The sequence below is a fragment of the Sesamum indicum genome, linkage group LG2 (assembly GCF_026168435.1).
Source record: "Sesamum indicum cultivar Baizhima isolate 11 linkage group LG2, ASM2616843v1, whole genome shotgun sequence".
NCBI lineage: Eukaryota > Viridiplantae > Streptophyta > Magnoliopsida > Lamiales > Pedaliaceae > Sesamum > Sesamum indicum.
This window is the reverse complement of record NC_142658.1, coordinates 16,376,201-16,394,354: the sequence shown is the minus strand read 5'-3', so window position 1 is coordinate 16,394,354 and position 18,154 is coordinate 16,376,201. Positions and strand designations below refer to the sequence as shown.

The 18,154-nt window shown below is 35.6% G+C and overlaps 2 protein-coding genes across 3 annotated transcripts; one reads left to right on the top strand and one right to left on the bottom strand.

Annotated features, from left to right (window-relative positions):
* Positions 1-465: 465 nt before the first annotated feature.
* Positions 466-9,954, top strand: TOM2A (tobamovirus multiplication 2A). Of its 2 annotated transcripts, none has more exons than XM_011071923.3 (7): positions 466-623; positions 1,022-1,328; positions 2,704-2,803; positions 3,239-3,319; positions 3,395-3,499; positions 4,025-4,237; positions 9,669-9,954. In XM_011071923.3, exons 2-7 carry the CDS (start codon positions 1,090-1,092, stop codon positions 9,774-9,776), a joined length of 846 nt encoding a protein of 281 aa, XP_011070225.1. In that variant the 5' UTR covers positions 466-623; positions 1,022-1,089; the 3' UTR covers positions 9,777-9,954. The 2 variants fall into 2 exon arrangements, with proteins under 2 accessions (XP_011070225.1, XP_011070226.1); XM_011071924.3 differs by lacking the exon at positions 466-623 and adding an exon at positions 657-773.
* Positions 9,955-11,058: 1,104 nt separating this feature from the next.
* DRT101 (phosphoglucosamine mutase-like protein) lies at positions 11,059-18,090 on the bottom strand. The gene is made up of 9 exons (XM_011071922.3): positions 17,937-18,090; positions 17,605-17,867; positions 17,154-17,273; positions 16,681-16,823; positions 16,343-16,585; positions 15,300-15,715; positions 15,041-15,216; positions 13,401-13,497; positions 11,059-11,906 (listed from the first exon to the last, which is right to left on the bottom strand). Exons 1-9 carry the CDS (start codon positions 17,995-17,997, stop codon positions 11,752-11,754), a joined length of 1,674 nt encoding a protein of 557 aa, XP_011070224.1. The 5' UTR covers positions 17,998-18,090; the 3' UTR covers positions 11,059-11,751.
* Between the last annotated feature and the right edge of the window lie 64 nt (positions 18,091-18,154).

Genomic DNA, 18,154 nt, shown 5'->3' with positions numbered 1-18,154 from the left:
TATAAATGTTATAATAAGTAAAAAATTCACTTAAAGAAGTAGACAACGCCGCCCCTTAAATTTTTAAAAAAGGGGCATATAATTCATAAATATAGGAGGCAATGAGCTTTTCTTCGACAGTTCAGGTTAGGAGAACATTATCCTCTTTTTATTTAAGAAAGTTTTGTACGTATTATTATTTTCACATATAAGTATTATTATTTTCACATAAGGTAAATTACAATTAACCCATTTATCTATATATACATGGAAAGGGCCAACATCGTGTGAGTAAATAAAGAAGAAAAAAATGGACAACTTTTTACAGTGAGATAATGGTGATTTGACACCAACAAAGTCATTTTCTTTTTCGGTATCTAGGGATCATTTCAGCTATTGTTTTAGAGTTTATGGGACAGTGTCTATTGACCATGTAATAATGGGACCAAATAGAAAATAACACAAAGTTGTGGAAGAGAGAGATGATATATGCTAGAAAAGAAAGTGCCATCTGTCGAGGATGTCGACAGCACAAAAGCCATTTTGACCCTGTTGCTTTACATCGCTCATCCTTCATTACAATTCCTCTCTCTCTCTCGGTCTCTCCTGTGGTTCTTTGATCTACAATTACGAGCTATTATTCTGTAAGCTTTCTCATAATTCTTTATCGGCTCAAATACAATGCCGTATTTAAGTTTCCCCTTGATCTTGTTCCCTTCTGTTACTATTTAAGGTTTATTGCCGCCTGATTTCACCTTGCTGATGCGGAATTCGCATCCATTGTCTCTTTATTTGTGGGTATTATGGTTCAGCATCCTTTTCTTTTCTGTGGTTATATTTATTGATGTACCGTCTCTAGTTTCGTTATTAATTTGAGTGGAAGAAAGTATTGCAAAGAGATATAGTATGAATAATTATAATAACCTGTTGGAAACGGCGGTTTGTTCTATCCTTCTCTTTGTTTTGTTTGGGCCAGTGATCTCTTTTCTGTATGCTTTTCGAGCAATTTATGAAGATATTAATTTCGGGGGTTTCTTTGCAGGAAACAGAGGTGTTAAGTTGATTGAAGAGTGTGTATAAGGGAAATTTTTGTTGTATTTATTATAGAGAATGGCGTGTAGGGGATTCTGGGAGTGCCTGTTGAAGCTTTTGAATTTCTTGCTAATTCTTGTGGGTTTGGCGATGATTGGGTATGGTGTATACCTCTTTGTGGGGTATAAGAATGCTGCTTCAACTGATGATGATGTCCCAATTTCCCCAACAAGTGAGCAGTTTGTACAGCTTGGTCGGCCTATGCTATTAGGAGTGTCTTTGGCTGATAACATTTTTGACAAACTCCCCAAGGCATGGTATGAAGAAAAATGTCTCAACTTTAGTATAACTTAGTGTCGTCATGATTCATTTCATAAGCATTTGGATGTATTTCAGAGTATTAGAGTCTGAAAAAGTGTGTTTTCTGCTATAGCATTCATTACTCTCTGAGAAAATGCATATGGAAGAACCCTTAATTAATTTGGATTTTGCATGTGTCAGAAAGTGAAAAACCTAAGAAAGGCTTAATCAAGTTCAGATTGATGCTTGATATTGTTTTATTTGTCAGTTGATTTCTCTGCAAATATAGTTATCGTGATAGAGCTTTCTTTCAATAGTTTTAAGAAAAGGTATTTCTATGTTTATGTATGTATGTGGATTTTACAATTTTTTTATTTTACTGTAATGTGTCCATCTAGAATTGCATAACGGTTTTCTTTTCTTTTCTTTTTTTTTAAATGCATACACCTAGGTACAACACCTAGAATAGCGTAATGGTTATAGCTGTTATTTTCATGCATTAGTATACATATCCATTCACAATATTTCATTTATATTTGTCCTTAATGTGTACTGCTCCAATTTTTACCATGAGCTACCTTATGCTGGTTGATTTTGTTGTATCTTTTTCAATGATTTTCATGGGGATCTGATCGTTCCCTTGCTCTGGACGGGTATGGTTTGCCAGAATCATTGTAAATTTTTCTTCAATTTGTTGGGCTTTAGGACCGGTTTGGGTCTTGAATTCCACATGAGGAATGTGCATTCAAAATTATTTTCAACTTTTCATTGTTAAAGGTAGAAAATTTTGAAGCCATAGGAAGGAAAATTATAGTTGATGTAGTTTGTTAGGTATTTGCTTTCCTTTCTCTTCCACTCTTCTATCCAAATCCAAGGATGTGATTTGTTTTAATCTTAAGTAATTATTAATAGTATTATCTTAGCTAATGCACATGACAAGATGTGTTGGGTGCCTTTTCCAGTGTTTCCGATGCAAGTCTTTGTTTAGATGAAAACTACTTTTTCTTTTTCTACCTTTGGCATTTGAACTAATGTGCCTTTTCTGGGGTGGAGTGGGGGGGGAGGCTCTTGTTTATGGCTTTCCTGCTCCTTTCAATTGGCTGTGGTGGCATATTTATACTTGTGAACTGGCTCTGCCGGATAGTTATCATAGAGTGTGAATAAGCCAAACCTTTTGATCACGTATCATATTTTAGTTGCAAATATGTCTGTTCTGTTTTACCTACTCAATATATTGACTGTTTCGAAGTTCTGTTGGTGTGAGTGGTTAAATTTTTCTTTTATTATCTGATGGATATCTTGGCCAAGAACGATGAAGTTGCATACATCTGTCTCTTAGTTGATAATATTTTCCTTGGATTATTATGTTGACCTCACATGTGATAATTGCAGGTTTATTTATCTTTTCACCGGAATTGGTGCAGTTATTCTCTTCATTGCTTGTTGTGGTTGCATTGGAACAGCTACACGGAATGGCTGCTGCCTCACTTGTGTGTCCTTTCTGATAATCAATTACTTCAATATTTGCTACATTACCATGTTCCTTTTTATAGGTCTGAATTGGTACTTAAAGTGCTGGTATAACAGGTTAACAGGGAAATTGGTCTCATGTTGAAATGTTTACTGCTATTAGCCTAAAGCTTTTGCATTAGTTGGCAAATTGTTAAGGTTGTCAAGTTTTGGAATGCAATTATACCTTAATAACGGATACTTTGATCTGTACCTGGCGCTCCTAGCTTGAGTAGGTTAATATTAAGAGACTGCACTTTGATCATTGTTGAGAAAAATACTACTCTGAGAATACTTAGTATTATTTGTCTCTGTTGTACATTTGCATTAGAATTTAGGTGTATAACTTTCTGTAAGATTGTGACATTGTGCATATTTCTTCATTATGAGGATCGTTGGGTTCCTTAAGATAATAAAGTATTCAGTACTGGTGATCCTGTTGATTTTGGTAGAGCTGGGATTGGCTGCTTTTATCTTTTTCGACAAAAGCTGGAAAGAGGTTAGTTGGACTGTGCTTGCTATCTTTTGTCGCAGAGCTACAATATGCTAATCTGATGGCAAAAAAAATGAACAGGAAATTCCAAATGACAAAACTGGAAATTTTGATATGATGTATGAATTTCTGGAGAAACACTGGAAAATTATCAAATGGGTTGCTCTTGGAGCTGTCATACTAGAGGTAAGGCTACTGAGAATTTTCTTAAAACCTATACATACATGTGCAGAATGTATAGAAAGCCTGTGTGACTAATCGTTTTTTATATTTTTTCCGCCTTTCTTTTTCTGTTAAAGATGTCTGTTTCAGTTATGGCCTATGAGCAATAAAGGAGTGCTTGCCAGATAAACCAAAAGATAGCAATACATATGTGTTAATTATCTAAGAATTCCACCATTGGTTTGAAGGAAAAATGCCTTCTTAAGACCAGTTTCTGCTATTGAATGCAATTATGCATCTATCCCACTAGCTTCAGGGTCATATCCGGATACTAGTCTAGTGACAACCATACCTTGCTATTATGTTGTCTTCTGCACTTACAGGCAATATTTCTTTGCTTAATGGAGCCTCTACATATTGAATGTTGGTGTTTTCTGGTCCTGATATCACGAATGAGACTTTCACCTCAATTAGTCAACTTGTAGGTCATTAAATCTCAGATGAAAATTTCAATTTATGAGTTGCTTATTAACTTCCTATGAATTGCAGGCCGTTATATTTTTGTTGGCACTTATCGTAAGGGCTGCAAATCGACCAGCAGACTATGATAGTGATGAAGAATATATAGGTGGTCCCAGGCAACAGATCCGGCAGCCTTTGATAAATAGACAACCTGTTCCAGCCACGGGTGTTCCTGTTGCTGGCACCCTCGATCAGCGTCCAAGTAGGAATGATGCTTGGAGTACACGTATGAGGGAAAAGGTGAAAGATGTCTTATTCATTGTTTTGGTCTTGCTCATACATTTCCCCCCTTTGAGAAATGCAATCTCTTTTATTTTTGTTTTCTTTAACTTCAAATTACATTGTACTTTTTCTTTTTAGGTGTTGCATGATTTTGCATTAGCTAATAGGTCATGCTAATCGATAATATAAGTTATAATGCTAAGAATGATCAATATGTTTAGCTCCTTTGATGCAGGAGAAATCAAGAAGCCTTGTAAAGCTCATTAAGAATGATAAGTTTTGGTCCTCGTTTGTATTCCTATTTGCTGATAGGATAACTAGCTTAAGTTTAATTGGCTACTTCTGGTAATTATGCCTTGTTTAAGATTGTCTTTGGTGAAGCTTATTCTGTTTTTGCTTGGGTAAGTGCTTGTTGTAAAAAGTAAAAACACCTTATCAGATATTTGAGGGATTCTAACATATTAGAAGGTTCTTGGGAGGGGAAGAATCTTAAAATATGATGTTTGTGACTTTATAAATTCTTAAAGAAAAAAAAATTGGGATATTTTTAACTTCTCTAGAAGATCTTAGAAGGTCCTTATGTTGACCCAAGTAAATGACAATTTATCCTCAATAGATTAAGTTCGTACTCATTCTTTCCACTGATTCTGGGTATAATGTAGGATAATGAAACTGAGCAAAGTTATTCTTCAAGATACATGTTTGTAACGTGGTCTAAGAAAAGAACTGTCTTGAGTGCGAGTGATATTAGTATGTCCCATGAGGCTTCTTTTGGATTCACATTTATTTTTCATTTTGTTCTCATGCAACTGCCACATAGTAAAAAAAACTAATTTGAAGAAAACACTCTGTAAATTCCCTCTTTCATGCGTTCATTTTGACTTGAAAGAGAGTTTTATGTGGTGGGTCAAAGAAAAGCAAAAGAGATTTTTGTGCCTTCAAAAGTATTGGTTGAGAGTTGGTGGTAGTATTGTAACTTTAAATGAGAGGGTACCTTCGAGGGTGAAGAATCACCTTTAGGAAATCTATACATATCTAGTGATGTACCAAAAAGGAGTAGGAACAAATAATATTGACACAAAGCATTTTGATTTCTCAACATATGCAAGAATCCTTATACTTTTAAGATTAAGTTAAATATAGGGTACCTTAAATCAATAAATACATCAAATATTTTATCCTGGATGAGTGCGTTCTTATTGCAAACCTTACTGCTTATATACAAGAAAAGAGCGCTTCCTTTGTCCCACCTCGAATGCTCCATTTTAACTCAGTTAGGTGAGAATTGGAAAACTGAAAATTTTGTGTGGTTGAGAGCTACTAATGTGATAAAATTACTTTAAGTGACAAGGTATTTCTAAAGTTATACCTGATTAGTTTTAGGAAATGGAGTCTTGTTTCATGACAGGGAAAAGAAAATAGCAGAAACAAATTGGGAATGGATGAACTGTTCATTTCCATAACCAAGAGATGAATAAACCGAAGTGTTTTATCGACTACAAGCCCAGTGATGTCATGGACCAGTGGCCTATTTTAGTCTTAAAATGAAAGACCACAGTTTGTGCCCTCTTATGTCATCCTAAACCATACTTGTCTGTTAAGGTGCTTGTCTACGCCCTGCACATGGCAAGGTGCAAGCTTGGCACCTCTTTAAAGTCAAGGACTCAATCCACCCATTGCCATTGGATTAGAGATGGATGGGTGGTAAAAACCATCTGCCCCTATATGATCCTATAACCATCAGACGTGGAATATCCCAAGCCATGTCCATTTGCTGTGCCTTGGGCTTTTTCTTGAAGCCCAAACTACATGCTCATTGAACAAATGTGTATTTGTTCTGTTAAATAAAAATGTGGCTAATATAACATGTTTCTTTCAAACAAAAATCATCAGTATTCTAAAAATAAAGATGCAGTTATACAAAAGAAAACAGAGGGCTCTTCTGCATAAGCCTGCTTACATCCTGCCGGCTTTCCTCTCTTCTCCTTTCCTTGCTTTCATTCTTCTTTTCTCCATCTTTCTTTTCTTTGCGTAGTTTCTTTCTCTACTTTTTTGGTCCCTCTAGCACCACTCACAAAGAGAACCAGAAAGTCGATTCTCTCCTTTTTAGTTGAATTTATAAGAATTTGCTGAAATTTCCAAATACAAGCTGCAGTTAAATGAAATGAATGAATTTTGTAGTTAATGGCACATTTGTGCTTTTATATAATGATTCCAAAATTATGAAACTTTCTGAGTTTTAAATATGATTTACTGAACATTTCAGAATTTTTCTTCAGGTTTGCAGAAGCTATGGATTTGTTAAATGCTAAATTATTAGGTTCAGACTTCTGAAGAAAATTGCTACACAAAATGTAGATATACATGAAAAAATTATTTTTCTATAACTAGTTCTGGAATGATGGATTTTAAAGTTAATATAATATTTTCAATTTCTGAAATGTTCTGCAGATTTATATTAATGCAGTAACTCTTTAAGTGCTGAAAATATTAGAATTTGATGAAATTTGCTATAACTAAGTGAAACCTGGTTTGGAAAATCAAGTATTTCCTGCCTCTTCCACAAGGACTGAACTTCACCTTATACCTTGCACCTCTCCCATGAAACCTGGAGTGTTGACGCACCTTGGGATTAAAGTGTGTCTTAAGCCATTCAATCCCTTTGTGCCATTCAACTGAGTTTCACTACTTTCTTTATAAGACAGCATAGTTGGATTTCTCTTATGGTATCACAACTACTCAATCCTCTTTCCTCTTGCGTTGAATCACTCTTCATGTATGGTCAATGGTGGATAAGCCCCAAACTTAGAGGACAAGAACCACATGCTGTAGGCATGATAGGAACTCATATGCAGGGTCTGGCAGTTGTAGCAAGCTGTTGAAGGTGTGCTCGCTTGCTCTGTTCTTGTTTTCAGGCTCTGAGATGCAGGCTAAGAAATAGTTATGGCTACTTAAGTTTCCCAGTGAAACTTTTCATTTGATCTTTGATTTTCACAATAAGAAAAACCCACTCAATTATGATCAACATTTTTATGGACTTCTATGACAGACTTTGTATCCCAACCAATGGCAGAGGTGTCAATTTAGGTGGAATGGGTTTGATGTTCAGGTGTAAATGTTGATAATTCAGGATCACTACGCATATCTACCCATTTACCTGCTTACTAAATGGCTTTTAATAGGTTAGGCCCACCCAAATTTTGAGAGCTTATAAATGCCTTTCTTTATGCTCTTTCCTTTTTCTATCTTTCTTAAATTCTGCAGGCATAAACATAGCATTTCGATATAGTTCAATGTATATGGGATTGCACCTTTGTATGTCTTCCCATTAAAACCACCTCAGCATTTTCCTTCTTATTTTGCGGCCATTATTTTACTATAACCACAGTCAACAAATGTTTATTACCATATAGCATGTATTGGTTTATACTTCGTTTAATTTGTGAGTTTTCTATTGCTCATTGTTTGTTATTCTTTCATGCATTTTGGGTTCTAAGATTGTTAGAGATAATACACAGGGATTCCTTACCGTTTGCGTAATTACATGAACATCCCATACAATTTGCAAAATTATTTTAAGAATCCCTATGTTTGCTGGCCAAAAGACGTCATTGAAACGAGTGAATGTCATTTTCGCCCTATGGATAAACAACTCAAAGCAAAGGATACTTTTCATGGACAGGGAAGAAATTTATGTTTTTTATTTTTCGTCCATTATATTTTGACTTAATTAAGTTATATAATTTAATCATAGGTAATTTACTCTGTTAGTTACTAGCTGTTTAGTATTTAGTTTGTTAAGATTACAACTATTTTTTCAGTATATGCAAATAATTTATTGAGAATGAAAGAAATGAAGGAAGAAGAGAGAAATAGGAAAAGTAGTAAAAACTTGCAGAAGTTTTTACGTTTTCAATTTTCCGTCAATTATGTTCGAACTTAAAATCATACTTAAGTTATTTTGTTAGTTACTAATATTTAGTATTTAATTAGTTAAAAATTGCTCCCTTCCTCATTAAATAGGAACTACAATTATTCCTTACCAACTACAAATAGGAATGGATATATGTCTGTGCATTTACCTAACTAGAATTAAATAGTTACATGTTTTGTTTGAGGCACTTATTTATGTCCTCTTAATATGTTGGTCACAAGCTCTGTAGGCTGATTTGTGTTCTAATCAATATATAAGCTCGTAAAGAAGTTGTAGTGCTATTGACTGCATGATCTTAACATATTCGGCTTGGGTTAAGTAAGTAAATGTCCCAAGTTTTTAAATGTGATAGACATTTTAGTGTATTTCCAAGGTTGCGTCCAGAAATAGTTCATGGAACAGAGAAGATTGAGTTAGTTAGATCACGTAAATAGCTTCTTTGAAAAATGAATCAGCTGCATAAGAAACGTGGGACAGAGAAATATTAGGAAGCTTTACAGGAATCTGCCGAGTCCTGAATTCCACTAATCTTATAATAGAAATCGAGAACTCTTAACGGATGTGGTTGACAAGCATGTCAAGATGTGACTTCATGTTTTTTGTGATTGATAAGTTTGGTTCCTTTATAATGGCATGCAGCAGGTACTGTCTTCTATTTCAAGTAGAAAGTTTCTGGTAATGGTTTAACTAACTCATTAATGTTAATTTTGTCTTTTCCAATACTTGGACAACATAGGTTTCTTGCTTCTATCTCTCCTTTGGTCTTTTAGCCGCTAGATTTTGAAAGTTCTAGGTTAATATGCCACTTTGAGTTCCCTTTGACATCAAGTACCTAGAATTATGAGGCACAAGAAGAGTTTCTTCTTCTACTTCTGGATCCGATAAACAAAAACAGGCCAAGGAAAAAAAGTAAGTTACCAGAATGAGCCTCAACTGTTAATAGCTTATGCGTGAGGAACATAAAATGCTAGTGAGAGAAAGAAGAATGATTTGCCATTTCTATTAAGTGATTTGTTTGAATTCTCATTAATTTAAAAGATGAAAAGGTAAAATTCTTAACTTTCATCATTGTAACCTGTATCCCTTCAACTTGAGTGAGGGGCAAAGTTGAGATATAGTTTAGGAAAACAGATTATGTCGAGGTTGTATTTGATTGTGTTACTTTCCTCTTTTAGTCATTTAATTCCTGAAATAAGAAATTGGTTGTTGTCTGGGTTCTCAGTAAAGTGACTCATGTACCCAAGTTGTCAGCTCCGTGTTTGATACCATATTGTGCATAATGCTTTGTGCTTTGATGTTCATAACTTGTAATCCGTAGCCCCTTTTTGGAGCCTGGAAAACTTCTTAAGCCTAATAATTTCATCCTTCTGTAATTACTCGGGCTACTTTTATATGGAATACTGTGATTTACTCAAATCATTTTAATTGTATTGAAAATTTGGATTCTGCTGTTGACACTATTAGTAGATAATTACTTCCACATGTGAAGTGACCAATTCAATGTTTGTCTAACAGTACGGGCTGGACACGTCGGAATTTACATACAACCCTAATGAGTCAAACAGGTACCCGCAAGCTGCTACACAACCACAGGAGGAAAGAAGTCGCTGCATTATAATGTGATTGTCTCTTTGGTTTTGCACAAACTGAAATTGTACTTCTGAATCTGCTTGTAATTGACTGGTCTGAGGTCTTTGTATCTTGAAAGAGTATTTAATTGTGTATTTTCTGGTCAAAATCCCCCGTCAGTATTGCCTCTTGATCTGTCGTATCTAAATTGAAGTAGAGAGATTTTCTCTTTCGTGTGATTGTTTCTTTATGCTGTTGCCAGTTATTTTGTTGTTGGCATACTTATGTGTTTTATGATCTTAGTCCGCGATCATAGTATCGATGCTGCACCAAGTGTTCATTCTGGCTTGTCAGCTTTGTCGTCAGTTTCACTGTACATTGACTTTGCTCACTTGTTTTTAGTGAACGTGCAAATGTTTGATATTTTTTGCCATTGCTGAAGCATGAAGGTGAGCTAGTTTGATTATAAAAGTTTCACAATTTGCTTTATGTCTTGATTGTTCAGTTTAGGGTAGCTGCCACTAATGATTTTTAGGTTTATATGAGAAGCCTTCTGGTCAATTTTTAATATGAATATAAGGAAATATCGTATAATACATTACATGCAGTTAGTAATTAGAATATTTTGGTTCATAACTTGTAAAAGTTGTGAGGCATGATGCATTGACACAGGTATGGCAACACGGAAATGACCCAACATGGATATAGTGATAGAAAATTTCGAAAATTAGGATACGATAAGGTATTGATGCAGTTATATAGTTGTATTTTCTATTATACATATATTCCTACTTTTTATAAATCTAAAATATGTAATATGTGAAGTTTGAGGCGAGTTTGGTGGTTGTATTAATACCTAGATTTGGTATGAAAGTGGGGTTGTTTTTGGTAGTATTTGTTTTCAAGTGAACATCTCCCCAGATTTGTTTATCATGCTTACCACCAGAAACACATACATCAATAATGTATATGGTAAATAATATCGACACCTTTTGAATTTATGTTTAATTACATGAATATTTTCTATTATTTGTAAAATTATTAATACACTTCTTGGAATTGTAATTGCAATTAACATTAACACCGTCTCTGAGACAAAAAACTGAAAGAAACAACCCTTGAAATAAATCACGTTGCCACCTTTCAGGGAGTGTAGTTGCAATTTTTACAAAAGGGAGGAAGTGTTAGTGTAATTAAACCTAATATTAATAAGTGTCAAAGTAGTTACCCTACTGGCTATTGGTGTCCAAAATTTTAAACTTTTCCATCTTCAACCATAACAGTGGCATCAATCAAACTTCACAAAACACAAAAGACGAGGAAAAGAAGAAATAAATGAGATGATGAATGTCTGTCTTCATTATATTTTCTGTTTCCTGAACACATCGATGAGTAACTCTGTAACATAGGAGGTTATTCTCCTGTACTGATGGCACATTCTGCAATAGCACCAAGCATCAACAACAGTTTTCTGTTCTTCAGCCATTTCATTTGAGGCGTCAGGGCGTTCCCAAGAATTCTGAAAACTCCCAAGCACGATTACGGCACTGACCAAACTGCGAGAGTGCACTCCTGTAAAACAATATAGACTCCCCTCAAGCTCAATGGCTCAGCAGCGAGTATAGTGAGCCTAGAGACTCACCAGCTTGTGAGTGTTAGCACACCAATATAAGAGCGACTATGAAGAGAATCAATATCAAACAACATTAGCCATTTGTCAATATGAATTCTTTGCTTGAAGGGCCATTATCATGCAAGCAGTTGCCAATTCAAACACCATCCAGATAGCGAGAACATAAACAGTCGTTCCCAAGCCTTAAAGTTAATGGGCAGACAACAACTCACGACTTTTCAAAACTAGTTTGAAGGTCTGTGACCATCTTTATGAGCTCGTTATGAATCCGCAAGTCATGGGATTAAGTCTAACAATGTCTTCATTTCTTCACCATTCTAATTCTAGGTATGAAACTTTGTTCCCATCATCTAAACTATATAATTCAGCAGGAAAACTTGTAAGAGTGTGGACTTATTAGCTACTGCTGAAACCAAGGTATTGATCTACAAGCCTCATTACAGAACGAGCTAGATTGTCTGCTGCTTCTTGGGTTGATGCTTCAGCATACACTCTTACAACGTCCTCTGTTCCTGAAGGGCGAATAAAGCATCTTCCTTGGGGATATTTAGCTGACAGAAAAGAGTCAAATGAGAGACATTTTTTAACCACAATGTAAACACCCTCAGATACCAGCAAAGATGCATATATTATAGCTTATAAAATGTTTAATATGTAAAGCCATCATACTTCTGGGAAAACAACGAAGGCTTGAACGACATGCCAGCAAAAGTAGAGAAATGTCCTTACAACTTGCAAATCACAGTAACTATCACAGATTTAGCATTTGCTCGAGTCTTGACCATTTTGCCATGTGATTTACAGTATCTTTGTTACAGCCTCCAACCAGGATAAGGATTTTTCGAGGAGCCAGGCCTTGCAAGCACTAGAACAGGAAAGAACAAGTTTTTTTTTGCACCCCCACCCCCCCCCCCCCCCCCCGCCTACACACAATTTAATTCCTTTCGCATGAAAAGTCGTCACATCACTTTTACGCAAAATATCCAAAATTGTGATGGAGGGATGGAAATTCATTACGTTGATTTACCTCTCTCTCAACCAAAAGACAATAGAAAAAATTAGGGGGTTATTTAGAATGGTCTGATATGCTTTAGAATATATGCATTATAACAATGTCGATATATTACTCTTCACTTGCAACTTCTCATCTTAAATTTGAATAAACATCTAGGACACTAAACAACATAACTTTGAAGTAAATGCAAAACAAAAACTCTTGCAATATCATTATTATTAAAGCACATGCTCTTCTTATTAGTAACATATCCCATATTTATCTATTTTGGTAAATCAACTTATATTCTTTATTTTTCAAATACAATTCAGCATAAATGATAAACAGACACTTACAGTGTCTTCTCTATCTTATATATAAACATGACAATTATGTCAGGGAATTCTGGTTTAAATCAGAGTTTCAAATGGCCTAGCAATAAAAAGAAAAGTATGATTATTGATCAGAAATGGAGGCACTATTAATTACATTGATCAAAGGCAAGTTGCAGTGGGTTCAAGGTGAAATACACAATTCCTGTGATGGTGATTGTAATAGATGGCAGTAACTCATCAGAACTGCACTTCCTATCTTCTTTTGAGGTTGACTTAACATTCATAAGGGGTCAGAATTCTTTTTGTGCAGTTTAGAGTGACTAAGCCACAAGGCAGTTACCTGATGGTAGGAAACGGTTTCAGCAAATTTAACCCATCTAAGTTTAAATTTAGTGAATGAAACTGGCAATACTCATGTCAGTTGTCTGATGTATTTTCATGTGTGCAAGTAATGAAAATAATAAGAAATTCCTATTAACTTAATAATAACTACATTTGCAAACAATAGGTCACCTAGTACACATGTAGAGTTGTCTTTATGCCCTTCGCATCAAAATTCACCTTTTACCATAGTCGTATAAGTTGATCAGGGAACCATAATAATTTCACAATTAAACTATATTCCTACGTACACTAGCAAAAAGAAAAAATGCTTCCACAAACTGATGTTGGTAACTTGGTATGGGGAGTCTGTATATGTCACAAAACGCGTTTACCTGTTTCGGTGTCAATGGCTTCTTGAATACCAACAGGTCTAACAACTGTAGTCTCTGCATTTATAGTAATAATAGCAGTCCTGTCAACAACCTTTACCTGAAGAAGTGAAGAAGAATGTTAATTATTTAATATTTCTTGGGTGGGAAACCTAGTACTTTCTGAATAGCTTGACAAACAGGCTTTTTACTGTTAGACAAAGCAATAACACCACCCTTAATTTTTACAAGGTTTAGAAACACATAAACTTTGCTCTTTCAATTGAACTTAAAAATAAGATTCACAAGAAAGACGCCTACTGGAATAGTGAAAGCAATTGATTGGTTTGGCTGAACCCATAGAAAGCAATTGATTGGGTTTGGCTAACCTGTAACTCCTTCACCAACCTAACTTACAAATCTTAACCATGTGTGTATCTAGGCCACTTGGGTGTGACTGATCAAAACCTGAAACCAGAAACCTCATACTAAAAGGGCATGTTTGGTTCATGTGATTATGCTTGATAGAATTGTGTATCATGATTCATGCCTAATCACAAGTTTGGTTCATAATATTAGAACCCGGTATTATATTTGTTGTGTATCTACTATATATATTAATTTATACTCCACTTTTAATTAAATTCTTCACTTATTAAAAAAAATTAAATGAAAAATAATTTGGTAATGATTCAATGAGCAAAATACTAAAATACATTGAGAATTATATAATTTTTCAAGGTATGAGGGCATTTTTGTCCAACCAAGGGGGTAAAGTGTATTTTACCCTTAATTTAGAGGGGTAAATGCTACATCAAGAATAGTTCAAGGGGGCAAAGTGTATTTTACCCTTAATTACACAACCAGCAGCTATGCTCAAATTGCTCGCATATCATACTAACAAGGACAGTCAACTGTTGCTTAAAAATGGATTAGAACCAAACACGGGTTTCTCTTTATGTTGGCATACTTCACAGCTTTTTAACACAGTAAACTTTCTATTTCTTTGTTGTGTCATGTCAGTTTTTGTATTGAGTGACTCATATTTGAGTTAGTTGATGAAATTATCTTGAGTGTTGCATGCCCTTGCCTTATGCTACCTTTAGAAAAAGGAAGGAGAGAAAGACAATGCTGGTGGTTGCCAATGGATATAGCTACATATGGAACTTGAAGTAAATGCTTCAACATGATATCCACAAGAGACCAGAGTAAATCAGAGTCATAATTGACCTACCAGCCCTATGGCTATGATTGATCCTTGGATCCTGGTCATAAAGAACACTATCAAATTTATTTTTCCTCACTTCAAATGATAGTAAATTGAGGTTAGTGTTTGTTTATTGTCCTCCTTTGGGCCAAAATCGAAATCCAAAAATAGCATAAGGGAAATCTCCCTTATTTGGAAGTAGAAAAGCTACAAGTCCACAGACCTAACTCAAGAAATCTGACCCTCAACAAACACCCAAATTTGAGCATAGGTCATGCCAACCCCATGACAATTATCAGATCAAATGGTATTGACATTTCCAACTGCCACAAGCTAAATACAGTAACAAACACAAGATTTCAGACTGTCCTGAGTGAATGCATCAGACAATTATGCATACATCATCTCGCTAAACCATCTAGAAAACTGTGAAACAAGTATCTAGAAACAAACTGACCTTAAGTTGTCTGCTAGGTAAATCTTGGTAAAGTTCATTCCATTTATGGATAGACCATCCCATATGTTGCAAGATAGCCTCCACTAAGAGCAACCCACTTAATGCATCTCCAACAGCCTGATTAATTAATTTACTGACAGCCAATAATCTTAAAGCAGCCTTATGTTGATCAGAACCTAGATATAAGCAACCAGTAAAAGTTCATTTACCAAAAGCAAGTAATACCACAAAAAATGAATAAAAGACAAACTTATTTAACCTTTTGATGTTGATGCAAGTTCATTGTTTCTAGTCTCCAACCAGGATAAAAATGCATCTGAAAATAAGATAGTTCCATGTCCATTTGCCTCAAAATAGATGCCAATATCATACTCAGCTGCTTTCTCATGCAGGTATTTGACTCCTGTTGGAGTCAAAACAACTTCCAGGCCCAACTGCTTCAGGTAATCAGTAGATGCTCCATTAGCATAAGCTGTCTGTACCACACCAAGAGAGGCTTGATAAGATTTATTTGCTTTTGCATCTTCAGGCCCATTAAGAATACCTAATTGCTCCTTGAGAAATAAAGCAAACAAAGACAATATCTTGTCCCCATCAACAAGGTCGATCTTGTTACTATTTGATAAAACAGAGAAATACACAAGCCGATCAGCATCTCCATCCAAACTGGCACACCTGAAACACTAGAATCATACAAGTTCACAGTTTCCAATCCTAATCAGAATTACAAGTGATCCGTGAAACAAAAATTTGTACGATTCTGCAAAGGTTACATACGCCAACTCCAAGTTGGTAATGGTATAAAAGATCGCAAGTCAGAAATTCCTTGGGCCACAGAGCAAAACCACAACTTAAATTAATATTTCCAATGATAACACGAGTGGAATAATTGAATCCCAACTATTTAGCAATCAGCAATAACAAAGTACTATACAGAGCATGTCATGCATTACCAACAACTTTGCAAATAAAAAAATGTAGATGCAAACGCATGATATAAAATAATGCAACAGAAGTGATTGGGGCAGTAACTTGACGTATGAAGCAGACATTTCTGAGACGGTTAGAGGATAATGACAACGTTTAAGAGAAAATTATGCAAAACAAAAAGCACTTGACGCAGGTGAAACAAAATATGCTATTATTTTCATAAAAAGATGTGTCTCCCACCACTTAGATTATCATACAATTATAGAAAATTGAAAATTATTATTCCAAATGCACTTTAGTGATTGAATCTTGGAAATTAATATAAGAGTCAATTTACAAAAGAAAATAGGAAACAGAAGGAAAATAACTCACCTTATACCAGCATCAGCAGGACCAAAACTTCGCGGAACAACCTTCTCTTTCTGCACATAATCAGCACCTACACCTTCATTAAGTACACCATCACCATAGTTACGAACATCAATTGTTAAATAACCCAACCTTGTCTTCAACTTTTCAAGCTTCTCTCCACCCACACCATCCGACCCATCCACTATAAGTTTATCAGTCACATTGTTCCTGCTATTTCTTTGGGGAATATAATCCAGTAAGTACCTGAAAATGTGTACCTCTAACAACTTTATTCTTCGTCAAAAGTCGTAAAAAAATTTAAAAAGTAAAACTTCTCTATGCCTACCAATGAAACTAACCTAAAAGATGCCAAAAGTTGGTCAAAATAATTGTTTTCAGAGGCTTCCACGCCCTTATTTTTTGCACGAACCATCCAGTGCAGTTGAGGAGTTGTCACAACTCCCATAACTCTGGCAGAGGCTCCCATAATTGCAGTTATTCCCTATGAAATGTTAATTAGCATTATTGCATCAGAACTTATTATACAAGATAACCTTATGTCTCATCCACAATATAATCATGCTCACCTAATGATCTAAGATATAAATTCCTGGTACTCGCAGTTAACACTATCTAAATGCACAAAAAGATAGGTAACTACACCTAACCTAAAAGAAGGAAATAAACAGACCCGAAGATTTACTGCAGTTAGAGAACCAATTACAAATTGAGGCAGGTTTCCAGTCGGCACATACTATCTACAAAGTACTACATGAAATATGAAGCATAGGAACAAAGATGATAAAAGTCAAAAGCAGTAAGAACATAATACTTGTTTAGCGGCATCCAGAAGGGACATCCCACTGGGCCTAGTGTCTCTTCCCAACAAAACTTCCGCTGCAGGGGCTCCTTCAAGTGTAATCTTTTCCTTCTTCACGAAATCATCTAGCAACTGTTTCAGTAAGCAACAGAAAGAAGACATAAGACAGACACATCAATCTGTCTCAGATGACTATGAATACTACAATCAATTGTCTAAACTATTTCCTATATCTAATGGAAAAGGGTACAGCTCCAAAATATCATCTTATGAAACTAACTTCTCCCAAGCCCAAATTATCCTGACTAAGACAGATACACAAATTAAACCAGGCATTTTGCACTGATATGAAGAGTTTCAATTTAACAAGCACCGATTCCAAAGAGAAGGACCAAAGATAGAAAATACTCCCTCAATCGTGCTTCAGTACTTCCTATTAAGCAGAAAACATACGTGTTCTTACCTGGAGAAGGGAATGGGAATCTGGGGCATTAGCAAGAGCGTCAGCAAAGGGTTCCCAGCTCTGAGTGAGCATTCCACCAGATGGGTCCGCCACTTTGACCCCATTATCAGATACCTTATTGTGGGAGGCGGTGATCATGAGCCCAATCACCGACCCAGTTTGGATCGACCTCAGCGCAGCCAGTATACCCACCCGGAACACCGTGGATTCCAGCAATGATGCGTCGGCTCTGAACCCCGCCGTTCCATATGAAAACTTCACCCCTGGCAGAACAATTTGAGTCAGAATGCTAAGAAATCTTAAAATACAGCAGAGATTAGCGATTGTTGTACCTGGAGGCGGGGGGAAGCGAGACGCAGACTGGATGAGTATCGATCGCTGTTGTTCGTTCATTCTCCGGCTTCACTGTTGCTTTGCTTTGGGAGAACAATACACAGCTTTTCTTGGCTATGTAATGAGGTGTTTTTCAATGTTTGCAAAATCTTTTATTGTTCATATTCGTTTTTTTTAGTATTTTGTTGTGTTTTGTGAAGATAAAAAGAAAAAAATA